Source organism: Denticeps clupeoides, chromosome 3, assembly GCF_900700375.1.
Source record: "Denticeps clupeoides chromosome 3, fDenClu1.1, whole genome shotgun sequence".
Taxonomy (NCBI): domain Eukaryota; kingdom Metazoa; phylum Chordata; class Actinopteri; order Clupeiformes; family Denticipitidae; genus Denticeps; species Denticeps clupeoides.
In genome coordinates this window covers 35,390,450-35,405,056 of record NC_041709.1, presented here as the reverse complement: position 1 = coordinate 35,405,056, position 14,607 = coordinate 35,390,450, and the positions used below count along the sequence as shown (strand labels likewise).

Genomic DNA, 14,607 nt, shown 5'->3' with positions numbered 1-14,607 from the left:
TTTTTTTTTAATACAATTATCCATTTATTAACCTCAATGCAATTATACATAAATATATAACTACAAAGACGTGAGGGGTGTACTCACTTTTGACAGACACTGTTTTCTGTGTTGGTTCAGTATGTTCACACAACGGCAAATGACACTCTTATAATAATAATACAATTCAATACAAAAGAGAATCAAGACATGGACGTGTGTAAGTATATTTTTGTACATTACATTACAAAGCAAAAACTATCAAAATGTAAAATTGTATATATGAACATATTCCTTCAATGTGTGAGGGCCAGATATCTTCCTTATTTTTGTCCATATTCACGCCACTCGTGATCTGAAAGTGAGCACTCCTGCGTTCATGTGAAGTTGAGATGCATCTGTCTCTTCTGTGGGTTAATGGAGAAAAAAACACATATGAAAATGCAGCAGGTTCAAAAAACAATTCAAAGCTAAGGCCCCGCCCCCAATGCTAACAGCCATAATCACGGACCCATTCATACAGAATGCGTATCGTCTTAACGTGAAGAATCTTGACTAAAGCAAAACACAATTCCAACGCACATAACCAGTAAATAAATTCAAAATTAATTGGCAGCCAGATACGCAGTTTAAAGGCCGCACCCCTGACGGGCGCTGTCCATAATTCAGCCATTATGTGCACACACGCGGTGTCACTCCTTGTGGTTGTGAACGGTGTTGACGAAGTTATTTACACGAACGCCTCCTCAATTCTGTAGGCTCAGCCGGTTCAACTGTTTTTTTCATTTTTGATCAATAAATATTTCTCTTGTTCAGCAAATTAATTTGCATGTTGTTCTTTTGAATGGGGAACATATATATACACACACACACACACACATACATATATTTACATTTACAGTATTTACCAGACGTCCTTATCCAGAGCGACTTACAATCAGTAGTTACAGGGACAGTTCCCCCCTGGAGACACTCAGGGTTAAGTGTCTTGCTCAGGGACATGATGGTAGTAAGTGGGGTTTGAACCCGGGTCTTCTGGTTCATAGGCGAGTGTGTTACCCACTAGGCTACTACCACCCAGTGGTATATATACAGTACAGGCCAAAAGTTTGGACACCTTCTCATTCAAGGTGTTTTCTTTATTTTCATGACCATTTACGTTGGTAGATTCTCACTGAACACGTGGCGTTACGTACTGACCACACAGCTGCAGGACCTCCAGCTTCCCCCCACGCCCCCGCCGGCCACCACAGCGTCCCCTGCGCTAACTGCAGCACAGGTTTCTTACCCGTCTCACTCTCCGCCTGCAGGCCGGCAGCTTTGAAACTGCGGTGCGTACGTGATCACCTGTCCTACCGGCCACACCCCCCCTTCAGGGCCTGGCATGCTTGACATCTACCTGAAAGACACCTTGTGTCTTTCTCCCAGGATCCGGCCACATGTCCCACATGTCAGGGCTGTTCTACAGCGACTGCTTGAGAAGAGCATATTCCATGTCACCAAGATGTCTTTCCTCAGCTTCCATATCACCCCCCAGCGCGTCACCATGGACACCGCAAAAGTCACAGCAGTGACCGAGTGGCTGACAGCAACGACCTACAGGAGTTTCTTGGGTTTGCAAACTTTTAGTGGAGGTCTGTGCGGAACTACAGCCAGGTGTCCCTCCCCTGCTGAAAGGGAAGCCCCCTAGGCCGTCCCGGACCTCCCAAGCCCAAGCGGTGTTTGATGGCCTCAAGGCCCGCTTCACCACTGCTCCCATCCTGGTACATCCTGACCCCCAGAAGTCAACACCTCAAACCTAGTGGGAGAGACACTCGCCTATGAACCAGAAGACCCAGGTTCAAATCCTGCATACTACCGTTGTGTCCCCGAGCAAGACACTTAACCCTGAGTGTCTCCAGGGTGACTGTCCATGTAACTACTGACTGTAAGATGCTCTGGATAATGGCGTCTGATAAATGCTGTAAATGTAAATGTCTTCCCATGTCCTCTCCAGCCAAGAGACTTTGCCGGTGGTACGACGCCTACAAGCGTCCCTTCCCGGCGCCCTGCAGGTCGTCCCGGCGCCGCAGCCAGCCTGATTCCTGAACAGCAAACGCCTTAAATGAGGACAACCTTAACGCACTGCTTTTTGTGAAGTAAAAGTGAAGTGATTGTCACATGTGATACACAGCAGCACAGCACATGGTGACACGGTGAAATTTGTCCTCTGCATTTAACCCATCACCCTTGGTGAGCAGTGGGCGGCCATGACAGGCGCCCGGGGAGCAGTGTGTGGGGACGGTGCTTTGCTCAGTGGCACCTCAGTGGCACCTTGGCAGATCGGGATTTGAACCAGCAACCTTCTGATTACGGGGCCGCTTCCTTAACTGCTAGGCCCTGAACGGTACCTTCACCTCTGAAGCCGGCGACTCTCCACTTCGGGCCCGACGGTACCCCTTCTCCTCCACCTCCACGTGCACCTCCTTCTCCTCCACCTCCACGTGCACCTCCTTCTCCTCCACCTCCACGTGCACCTCCTTCTCCTCCACCTCCACGTGCACCTCCTTCTCCTCCACCTCCACGTGCACCTCCTTCTCCTCCACCTCCACGTGCACCTCCTTCTCCTCCACCTCCACCGTGTGCCCCCGGGCGGGGCTGCTGCTCCTGTCCTTCTCTCCTTGCAGCTCACGCAGCCTCCTCATCAGGTGTCCACGCCTGGCCCGTCCCCGTCCAGCTCTCTCACGCGTTCAGGTACTGCAGCGACGCGTACGAATCTTCTGATTTGCATGATGGGGTGAAGACCTGCTGTCTACCTTTGCATTTTAACCCAGCAGCGTGGCTCAGTGTCGACAAGCTGGTGGTAAAGACTTTATACGACTTTATATGCTTGCTTTTATCAACCGTGGGACAAAAAAAAACACATTCAGATATACTGTGGCTATATGGCGATTGATATTGATTGATTGATTACTGAGTGAAGCCGGCTTGTCCAGAATTCATATTCATCAGTACTCGCTCTCTCAACAAGCAACTCCTTACCAGGACATCCCAACTGTGTCTCGTTGCGGGTTGAAAGACGGCAGCCCCGCCCGAGGCCAGCCTCACCAACTGGTCAGACCCTAACTCAACACGGAGTTGTCCACGTACTTCACCGTGGTGAACAGGTTGCATGGCAGCACATGGATCTGTTTGATGGACGTAGAAGCTCTTTAAACCACTTTTGATCGTGTTTGCATTTGCAGTTTAAGTGCTTGGTTGTATAATATCACGTAAAACTGGTTTTTCCTGCGTAGCTGCATGGAAAAAGAAAAGGCGCGACTTGTCCAATTATTGTACAACACCACGTATGAGGTAAAAAACACTCATACATTTACATTGGTGGGCGCTTTGATGGGCGTGGCTGGCCATAGCACCTCCTCCCTCCTCTGTTTACCTCCAGCTTCTGTCTTGGGAGAAAAATTTGTTCTTAGCGCCGCCAGGGGACAATTGCAGATCTTAACCGCCCTTTCTGTGCAGGCCTCGTCTCGACTCGATGAAGACACCACATCCTGTTCACCCCCTGAGGACACCGCATAGTTGTATAATATGGTGGTAGTAGCCTAATGTGTAACACACTCGCATATGAACCAGAAGACCCAGGTTCGAACCCCACTTAGTACCATTGTGTCCCGAGCAAGACACTTAACCCTGAGTGTCTCCAGGGGGGACTGTCCCTGTAACTACTGACTGTAAGTCGCTATGGATAAGGTTAATGTAAATGCAAAATTCTTCTCCACTTGTGCTGTGGCCGCTAAGCCCCGCCCACCGTGTCCCCCAGCGCATTCCAGCAGAGACAAAAGTTTATTCCCTAATGCAGCGGAGCTGAGGACCTCGGGGTGGACAGGAGGTTGTAAAGGGGACGCGATGTCGGTCTTCCGTGGGAGGTAAACACGCCGCGACCTGCCGATCTCAGGCCCCGCCCCGGTTTCGGGGGCGTGTCCCGGGCGGAATCGGTGAAGTTCCCTCCGAAGTCGCGCCGCGGGCTGCGACAGTCGCACGGTGACCATGGCCGGAGTGGCGTCGACCCTGGCCAAGAAGCGGGCTCTGGCCGCGGGCTTCGGCACCAACGCCAACGCGGTGCCCCACCTGAACCAGAACTTCGAGGCGCTCCGCGCCCAGCAGCTGAGCCGCGGCGCCCTGTTCTGCGACCCCGCCTTCCCCGCCGCGCCGGAGTCGCTGGGCTTCAACGAGCTCGGACCCGCGTCCGCCAAGACGCGCGGCGTGACGTGGAAACGTCCCGGGGTGAGTGGGCCGATGGCAGTTTCACTTCAGGCATGAAGGGAATAAACTTTACCGACGCGCCGCGGGCTGGTGACGTAACGAGAGAGAGGGAGGGAGAGAGGGAGACAGAGACATGGAGAGAGAGAGAGAGAGAGAGAGAGGGACAGAGACATGGAGAGAGAGAGAGAGACATGGAGAGAGGGAGACAGAGGGACAGAGACATAGAGAGAGAGAGAGAGAGACAGAGACATGGAGAGAGAGAGAGAGAGACATGGAGAGAGGGAGACAGAGGGACAGAGACATAGAGAGAGAGAGAGAGAGAGAGACAGAGGGACAGAGACATGGAGAGAGAGAGAGAGAGAGAGACAAAGGGACAGAGACATGGAGAGAGAGGGTCAGAGATACAGAGACATAGAGTGAGAGAGGGACAGAGATACAGAGACATGGAGAGAGAGAGAGAGAGAGAGAGAGGGACAGAGATACAGAGACATGGAGAGAGAGAGGGGGGACAGAGACATGGAGAGAGAGAGGGAGAGGGACAGAGATACAGATACATATATAGAGAGAGAGAAAGGGACAGAGACATGGAGAGAGAGAGAGAGAGACAGAGAGATCTGATGTTTTATGTGTGAGGAATGTGTCTGGTCTGGAGTTACAACAAAACGTAAACACACACACACACTTCACTCCACACACAGACACTCCACTCCACACACACACACACACACACTCCATTCCACACACACACTCCAGTCCACACACACACTCCACTCCACACACACATCAGTCATCCTGTCTGTGATTGTAACCGGTGAATTAACAGGACAGTGTGTGTGTGTGTGTCCGTGTGTGTTTTACAGGAGTTGTGTTCCCGTCCGGAGTTTATTGTGGGCGGAGCCACCAGGACTGACATCTGCCAGGGCGCCCTGGGTACGAACGCTCGCCGTGTCTCCATGTTTGTCTGAGGGGTGTAAGAGGAAGTGAGATCTGTACCTGCCCTGAACGTAAAACCGAACCAGCTTTAAAAAGAAGAATGTAAATATGTCTGGATGTTCGGAACGTATAAAACTCGGTTAGAACGACGACGTAAACGCGCACAGACACGCCCAGCTGAGGGTGGGGGCGGAGACGCTCGCGTGCGAGGGTAAAACCACAGCCCTGCTCTGAGCTGCCCCACATTCCGCCTGAAGAGAAACGGCACGGCGCCGAGTTCGGGGGTGTGTGGAGGGTTGCAGCACGTCACGTGACGGTCGTTTTGTGGGCCCTCCCCCGTCCCCTCGGGCTGCAGCGCTGCTCCACGTGCCCGTCTCACGCACGCTCTCCTGATCCGCAGGTGACTGCTGGTTGCTGGCGGCCATCGCCTCTCTGACGCTCAACGACGATGTCATGGCCCGGGTCGTGCCCCGGGACCAGGGGTTCGGGGGCAATTACGCCGGAATCTTCCACTTCCAGGTAGGCCGGGGGCGTTGTGGGGACCCCAGCGCTCGAGCTGCGGGTGACACGACCTGCTCCCTCCCCCCAGTTCTGGCAGTACGGCGAGTGGGTGGACGTGGTGATCGACGACCGGCTGCCGGTGAAGAACGGCGAGCTGATGTTCGTCCACTCGGCCGAGGGCAGCGAGTTCTGGAGCGCCCTGCTGGAGAAGGCCTACGCCAAGTGAGTGTGGCCAGCAGGAACCAGCGGGAACGTGGCTTGTAGGCTCCAGGAATCAGAAGATGCTCTTCTGAACTCGACTCGGCGTTGGGTATTTGTTGGTGTTGGGCGTGGCTCGGTTATTAATAAGATTGCACTGGCTCTGTCACAACATCGTCGTTGATGGTGAAACCGGTCTGAGGTCTGCAGGGCCCAAGGTGGGCGGTGTCACCGTGAGAACGGGGTTTAGGAAGAGCGTGGCTGGCTAATCCCCGTTACAGTGCTGGGCGTGGCCACGAGCTCGTGACGGGTGGGTGTGGTTGTCGTCCCCTGCAGGGTGAACGGCTGCTACGAGGCTCTGTCCGGTGGCTCCACCTCCGAGGGCTTCGAGGACTTCACGGGGGGCATCGCGGAGAGCTACGAGCTGAAGAAGGCCCCGCCCAACATGTTCCAGATCATCAAGATGGCCCTGGATTCGGGCGCCCTGCTGGGCTGCTCCATCGATGTAAGGTCCCTCCCTTCAACGTTTGGACCAGTGTCCTGGGTATTCGTGGTGTTCTAATCTTCTGGAGACACGAAAACGTTCTATCCGGTCTGGCCTTGCGCCCACATGGTGACGGTTACTTTTCAAAACGGGTTCCGTGAATTTCTCTTGAAATAAAAACCTTGACGTATTACACCAACTTCCAACCTGACCTTTAACCCCAAACAAACTACCACAACTACAAATCCTCTCTATGGCGCACGTTTCTAGACGTCACGCCGCCACCTACAGGTGTGTGGGGGAACGTTCTCTGCGTCTCCGTGAGGACGACAACATTTGAGATGACGCTCCTTTTCTCGAGGTGTGAGGTCACCTGCCAGAACGGCTTCATTCCGTTCCTCCCACCTGTGAGCTGCTGCTTTTGTGTGTTTGTCCAGATCACCAGTGCTGCCGACTCTGAGGCCATCACTCGCCAGAAGCTGGTGAAGGGCCACGCCTACTCGCTTACAGGAGCTGTGGAGGTCAGTAGCCGGCCTGCAGGCTGGGGCTGCTACCTGAGAAGACCTTTAACCCCCGCGCCTCTGTGTGCCTCAGGTCAACTACTGCGGTCAGAAGCAGAAGCTGGTGAGAATGCGGAACCCGTGGGGTCAGGTGGAGTGGACCGGGGCCTGGAGTGACGGGTGGGTTCGGACGTCTGGACGCCGCAGGCGGACCCGAAGCCCCTTGTGGCTCACCTGTCCTGTGTCCTGACTTTCAGGTCCCCTGAGTGGAAGCGAGTCGACCCTTCTGAGCGTCCCGACCACGACGCGGAGGACGGCGAGTTCTGGTAGGATGACGGGATCCTCGATAATTCGCCGGTCGCCGCTTGTTTGCTGACCGCGCCCCTTCTTCCCGCTCCCCCCGTGCCTGTGTGCAGGATGTCGTTCCAAGAATTCCTCAGCCAGTACTCGCGTATCGAGATCTGCACGCTGACCCCCGACACGCTGACCAGCGACAAGGTCAAGCGCTGGGCTGTCAACAAGTTCGACGGGAGCTGGAGGAAGGGCTCCACCGCGGGGGGCTGCAGGAACAACGCCTGTGAGTAGAAAGGCAGTCGGCCACGCCCGCTTTTTTAATGCGGTTCTTAATGTGGCTACTGACGACACAAAACCACGCCCACTTTTCTTACGAACCTGGGACTAGTACAGTAGTACTAGTCCCAGGTTCTTACTTCATCGTTTTTTTTTCACCTTTCTAGGGTGTAGAGTGGTTCTAGTCCCAGGTTCGAACCCTGCTTACTTCCTCGTTTTTTCACCTTTTCTAGGGTGTAGACTAGTACTAGTCCCAGGTTCGAACCCTGCTTACTTCCTCGTTTTTTCACCTTTTCTAGGGTGTAGACTAGTACTAGTCCCAGGTTCGAACCCTGCTTACTTCCTCGTTTTTTCACCTTTTCTAGGGTGTAGACTAGTACTAGTCCCAGGTTCGAACCCTGCTTACTTCCTCATTTTTTCTCCATTCTAGGGTGTTGAGTGGTTCTAATCCCAGGTTCGAACCCCGCTCACTTCATCGTTTTTTTCACCTTTCTAGGGTGTTGAGTGTTTCTAGTCCCAGGTTCGAACCCTGCTTACTTCCTCGTTTTTTCACCTTTCTAGGCTGTAGAGTGGTTCTAGCCCCAGGCTCGAACCCCCTTTTCTTCTTCGTTTTTTCACCTTTTCTGGGGTGTAGAGTGGTACTAGTCCCAGGTTCGAACCCCACTTATTTCATCGTTTTTTCACCTTTCTAGGGTGTAGTGGTACTAGTCCCAGGTTCGAACCCCACTTACTTCATCGTTTTTTCACCTTTCTAGTGTGTAGAGTGGTTCTAGCCCCAGGTTCGAACCCCCTTTTCTTCTTCGTTTTTTCACTTTTTCTGGGGTGTAGTAGTACTAGTCCCAGGTTCGAACCCCACTTTCTTCTTAGCTTTTTCACCTTTTCTGGGGTGTAGTAGTACTAGTCCCAGGTTCGAACCCCACTTTCTTCTTCGTTTTTTCACCTTTTCTGGGGTGTAGAGTGGTACTAGTCCCAGGTTCGAACCCCACTTACTTCATAGTTTTTTCACCTTTCTAGTGTGTAGAGTGGTTCTAGTCCCAGGTTCGAACCCCGCTTACTTCCTCGTTTTTTTCTCACCTTTCTAGTGTGTAGAGTGGTTTTAGTCCCAGGTTCGAACCCCGCTTACTTCCTCATTTTTTTTTCACCTTTCTAGTGTGTACAGTGGTTCTAGTCCCAGGTTTGAACCACACTTACTTCATCATTTTTTCACCTTTCTAGGGTGTAGTGGTACTAGTCCCAGGTTCGAACCCTGCTTACGTCATAGTTTTTTCACCTTTCTAGTGTGTACAGTGGTTCTAGTCCCAGGTTCGAACTCCACTTACTTCCTCGTTTTTTCACCTTTCCAGGGTGTTGAGTGGTTCTAGTCCCAGGTTCGAACCCAGCTTACTTCATCATTTTTTCACCTTTCTAGGGTGTAGTGGTACTAGCCCCAGGTTCGAACCCCGCTTACTTCCTCGTTTTTTCACCTTTCTAGGGTGTACAGAGGTTCTAGTCCCAGGTTCGAACCCCAATGACTTCATCGTTTTTTTCACCATTTCTAGGGCATAGAGCGGTACTAATCCCAGGTTTAAACCCCACTTACTTCATAATTTTTTCACCTTTATAGGGTGTAAAGAGGTTCTAGTCCCAGGTTCGAACCCCACTTGCTTCATCGTTTTTTTCACCGTTTCTGGGGTGTAGAGTGGTTCTAGTCCGAGGTTCGAACCCCACTTACTTCATCGTTTTTTCACCTTTCTAGGGTGTAGTGGTACTAGTCCCAGGTTCGAACCCTGCTTACGTCATAGTTTTTTCACCTTTCTAGGGTGTACAGTGGTTCTAGTCCCAGGTTCGAACCCCGCTTACTTCCTCATTTTTTTTTTCACCTTTCTAGTGTGTACAGTGGTTCTAGTCCCAGGTTTGAACCACACTTACTTCCTTGTTTTTTCACCTTTCCAGGGTGTTGAGTGGTTCTAGTCCCAGGTTCGAACCCAGCTTACTTCATCATTTTTTCACCTTTCTAGGGTGTAGTGGTACTAGCCCCAGGTTCGAACCCCGCTTACTTCCTCGTTTTTTTCTCACCTTTCTAGTGTGTACAGTGGTTCTAGTCCCAGGTTCGAACCCTGCTTATTTCATAGTTTTTTCACCATTTCTAGGGTGTAGAGCGGTACTAGCCCCAAGTTCGAACCCCGCTTACTTCCTCGTTTTTTCACCTTTCTACGGTGTACAGAGGTTCTAGTCCCAGGTTCGAACCCCAATGACTTCATCGTTTTTTTCACCATTTCTAGGGCATAGAGCGGTACTAATCCCAGGTTTAAACCCCACTTACTTCATAATTTTTTCACCTTTCTAGGGTGTAAAGAGGTTCTAGTCCCAGGTTCGAACCCCACTTGCTTCATCGTTTTTTTCACCGTTTCTGGGGTGTAGAGTGGTTCTAGTCCGAGGTTCGAACCCCACTTACTTCATCGTTTTTTCACCTTTCTAGGGTGTAGTGAGGTACTAGTCCCAGGTTCGAACCCCACTTACTACCATTGTGTCGCTGAGACACTGAACCCTGAACATAGTTTCTAGTCGGGTTTCTCATCATTTTCTCAGCGGGTGTTCGGTGGTTGAAGTGGCTGAGTTTCAGGAAGTGATCGCTTGTTCAGATGAGGAAACTGAAACTGAAAACATCCTCCATTTCACCTGTCAGGCCCTCGCTGTGTCCTCTAGAATCATCAAGAATTCAGAAATGTAGATATTGTTTGTTTCTGTTCTGCTGCTTGATTCATTTGCATGTGGTAAAAGAGCAAATGTAAAGTCAACTTTAGTAGGACATTCCAGTCTCTTCCTTTTGTACCTGAAACAGAAGAAACCTTGTCATTCCATTGTGGGTTTAAACCGGGAGAACGTGCTCATAAATCAAATACATTCAGATCCAGGTCACACCCTCAGACACTCTGTTTTCTCCACCGGACAATCTAACATGACTTCATTAAAATTTTGTTTCTGCAATCCAGCGATCCATTCATGGATCTCATGCCATGGTTCTGCTCCTTAGACACCTTCTGGATGAATCCTCAGTTTGTGGTTAAACTGGAGGACAGTGACTCCACCGACAACGTGGACAGCTGCAGTTTTGTGGTGGGTCTGATCCAGAAGAACAGGCGTAAGCTCAGGAAGATGGGCGAGGACATGAACACGATCGGCTTCGCCATCTACGAGGTGAGAGACTGCATGCATCTTCATCATATTCACAGTGGTGGTTTAGCGGTTAAGGAAGCAACCCCATAATCAGAAGGTTGCCGGTTCGAATCCCGATCCACCAAGCTGCCACTTAGGTGCCACTGAGCAAAACAAGGTCCCCACACACTGCTCCCCGGGCGCCTGTCATGGTGCCCACTGCTCACCAAGGTGCTGCAGTGTATCACAATGGTAGCAGAATGGGGACCATTACTACGCTTTATAATGTTATGACTCTTATAGTTATGCGCAACTACATTTACATCGTGACCCTTTTTCTTTTTATTTCAGGTCCCACGAGAGGTGAGATACTCAAACAAATTCTCCTTCAGTGCTTGGATATGGTTGAATTATTATATATATATCATTTTTTTACTGTTTATGAGCTGTGCGTTTGTCTGCTCACCTTCCCCGCCGAGGTCTGATCTTCCAGCTCTGTCCTTCTGTCAGTGTCACGGCCAGGGAGACGTCCACCTGGACAAGAACTTCTTCCTGACCCACGGTCAGAAGGCGCGGTCAGAGACCTTCATCAACCTGCGAGAGGTCAGCACCAGGTTCCACCTGCCGGCGGGAGAGTACCTCATCGTCCCGTCCACCTTCGAGCCCAACCAGGACGGGGACTTCTGCCTACGTGTCTTCTCCGAGAGGGAGACCGATGCACAGTGAGTGGGATTTAATGGATTTGATTGGTTGTTGCTTGCGCCACACTGGTTGTTCTTGGCGGCCTGTCTTCATTTCAGTTTCAGTCTCAGCGTCCAGCTACCGTTTTTGTCTTTATTAAGTTTCAGTCGACTAAAAGTCTGAGCATTTTTTAAGATTTTACTCTATTGTAGTCTACTTTTAGTCAAGGAAAATTGTATTTTAGTCTCTTTTTTAGTCTCTTCCATTTATCCCAGTAGCATAGAAAATGCGTGACGTCATCTGTGCGATCGGATGGGAGACAGGAAACAGAAATGATGCATAATAATAACACGATTGTCAACAATATTACATGATGCATTTCGTTATAGTGACCAGCATGTGTCTCGTCTTGTTATGTCACGTCATAAAGGTTCCTTGACAAAGATGTTATTGACGACAACAACCCTGCTCCACACTGTCCTTGTCCATTTAACGATCAGTCTTGACTAATTGAGATTAAATCTTTGATTTGTCTGATGTGGAACCTGCTGTTTTTACCAGGCTGTGTGAAGACCCCGTGGACGCAGTTATACCAAACGTGAGTAAACCGCCGCTGTCATGACAACCAGATACGAAATCCCACCTCGTCACTCACATGTCCCCCGTCTTCATCCAGGAGACGGTGTCGGACAGCGAAGTCGACCCCAGCTTCAGGGCGCTGTTCGCCAAGCTGGCAGGAAGTGTGAGTGCAAACCCAGCATAACCGGCCGTCTAACCAGTTAACTAGCTAACTCATTTTCTCCCCGTTAACACGCCAAGTCATTACAGAGAACGGAGGGTTGATGCGTAAACGTCTCTGGCCACAAATGTCATGGTATCCTCACAAAACCAAAAGGTTTCGATGACGTCTAACAAAAAAAAAATCAGTTGTACACAGTTGTACAGTCTATAAAAAGTGCTTTGAAAGAAAAACTTATTTTTGTTGACAGTAATATTAATAAAAACCATCCTACAGAATTATTATTGGAGTGGAATCTGTATCTTGCTCTGAATACAAATCATCTAGATTTGAAAAATGTGAAAAATTGGTCTCCAATTTTTTTTAGTATGTAAATTAAAAAAAAAAATTCTTCCTCATATGGTCTGATCTGTTTTCGGCAGGACATGGAGATCTCCGTAAGCGAGCTGTCCACCATCCTGAACAGGATCGTTGCTAAACGTGAGCAGCCGTTCCGAACTCGCGCCTGGCTCCGCCCCCCTGGTGTCTGAGCTCCTGTCTGTCAAATCACTTCAGGCTATCTGGTGTGGAACAAAGACGTCCAAACTGTGTGTGTGTGTGTGTGTGTGTGTGTGTGTGTGTGAGAGAGAAAGAGAGGAGCTAGAGAACCAGACAAACGACATTTGCTCCAGCTCCACCGCCCTCAAATCACCTGCTTTCATTCTTTCAAGATTCGAGAGATTTATTGTCAGTACAGCAGTTTACGCAGTATGCAGAGTCTGTAAAATACTGTTTCACAAAATAAATATATATATATATATACAATTATTATACATTACACATGAATTTAAACTAAAAACTATAAAAAAAATTCTGTACAGAAAAAAAACTTTCTTTGTGTGTGTGTGTGTGTGTGTGTGTGCGCGTGTAAAGAATTTTGCTTTGCCTGTCTCGTCTCACAGGAGCAGATATAAAAACCGATGGCTTTAGTCAGGAGACATGCAGAATCATGGTCAACATCATGGATGTATCCTTCCCCTGCCGCCCCACTTCCTGTCTGTCCCGCGCCACTTCCTGTCCTGCTTCCTTCCTGCTCTGGTTCTCATGTTGAGGGTCGAGTAGTGAGGTTGGTGTTGAGATGTTATAACGTGGTGGACTCGTATGACCTTGACTCCACAGCAGAGCAGTGGAGATGGTAAACTGGGTCTGGGGGAGTTTGCCACCTTGTGGAAGAAAATCCAGAGATACTTGGTAAGACAACAACACACACACACACACACACAGACACACACAGCCTCACTTGTCTGAGTGTATGTTTGTGTTAACAGGAAATTTATAAGAAGAACGACATGGACAAGTCGGGCACCATGAGCACCCCAGAGATGCGCTCCGCCCTGAAGGAGGCAGGTGAGGGACGTTCAGCAGTGATCCTGATGAAAATGCAGCCCAGTGGTGGAACTCTAATCCAACGCCAGTTCGGCCGTGTTCAGCGCGGCGTTGCCAGATACATGATTATTTCCATCATAAATCGTGAAAACACCCAACCGCAAAACTGCAGAGGATTCTGTCCCGAAAAGCCACGCCCTCATTACGTTACCAAGGCAACAAAATCATCTTTTCGTGTGACTATTAAGACACACGGACATTGTGTGTCTTAATAGTCACCCTGGTGTCTGGGACACGATGGTACCGAGTGGGGTTTGGACCGGGCACTTTGCGGTCGTCTGGTTCACCCTGCACTCTGTCTCGGCTTCGTTGTGGGACTCGGTGTCACCTTCTGTCCTGTGCCGCAGGCTTCACCCTCAACAACAGCATCCACCAGATCCTGGTGGCGCGGTACGCTGAGGCCGACATGACCATCGACTTCGACAACTTCGTGGCCTGCCTGCTGCGTCTGGAGATGATGTTCGGTGAGTCCAGGCCCCGTAATCAGGAGGTCCCCTTGATGGTCCACCACACACTGCTCCCCGGGCGCCTGTCATGGTGCCCACTGCTCACCAAGGGTGATGGTTAAATACAGAGGACACGTTTCACCGTGTCACCGTCTGCTGTGCTGCAGTGGATCACAATGACCATCACGTCACTTACTTACTTCATACGTGTTGTCCTCTCTCTCTCGCTCGTCCTCAGGCGTCTTTAAGAAGATTGATGAGCACAAAACCGGCTTCATCGAGCTGAACTTTTTCCAGGTGAGAACCTGGCCGCACGGCCACTATAGCCCGGCGTCACCCGGCACTAACGTCATCTCGTCCCATGTCGTTTCAGTGGCTCACCTTCACCCTGATCTAGAGGAGCCGCACCGCGCCACAACGTCAAACTATGCCATATTTTTCAAAGTTTGTACTTTACTTTACTTTACTTTACTTGGCAGACGCTTTTAACCAAAGCGACTTACAGGAGGAAGACACCAGCAATTCTCGTTTGATTTCTATAGATTTTGAGTTTACAAAACTAAGAGCCCCAATAAGGCCGAACTAGTGAGAAAAAGAACATGCTCAGAAATTGTTAAGTGCTGGACGAAGAAAAAAAAATAAATTTGTGCAGTTTGTTGTTGTCGTCTTTTATGATCTTGAATACTGTATGACTGTCATAAAAAAAAACTTGTTTTAAGCCACTTTCCGAACGTAATTAAAGTTTTAATGAAACCTTCTTCCGTGGATTTTTGT

General features: G+C 50.0%; 1 protein-coding gene across 1 annotated transcript; it reads left to right on the top strand.

Annotated features, from left to right (window-relative positions):
- The first annotated feature begins 3,920 nt into the window (after window positions 1-3,920).
- Window positions 3,921-14,591, top strand: capn2b (calpain 2, (m/II) large subunit b). Its single transcript, XM_028972200.1, has 21 exons — window positions 3,921-4,242; window positions 5,082-5,151; window positions 5,555-5,673; window positions 5,744-5,877; window positions 6,190-6,358; window positions 6,775-6,858; window positions 6,932-7,017; window positions 7,095-7,163; window positions 7,254-7,414; window positions 10,421-10,584; window positions 10,894-10,905; window positions 11,053-11,264; window positions 11,785-11,821; window positions 11,900-11,965; window positions 12,385-12,442; window positions 12,904-12,968; window positions 13,124-13,192; window positions 13,270-13,348; window positions 13,735-13,851; window positions 14,072-14,130; window positions 14,207-14,591. Exons 1-21 carry the CDS (start codon window positions 4,006-4,008, stop codon window positions 14,228-14,230), a joined length of 2,091 nt encoding a protein of 696 aa, XP_028828033.1. The 5' UTR covers window positions 3,921-4,005; the 3' UTR covers window positions 14,231-14,591.
- The last annotated feature ends 16 nt before the right edge of the window (window positions 14,592-14,607 follow it).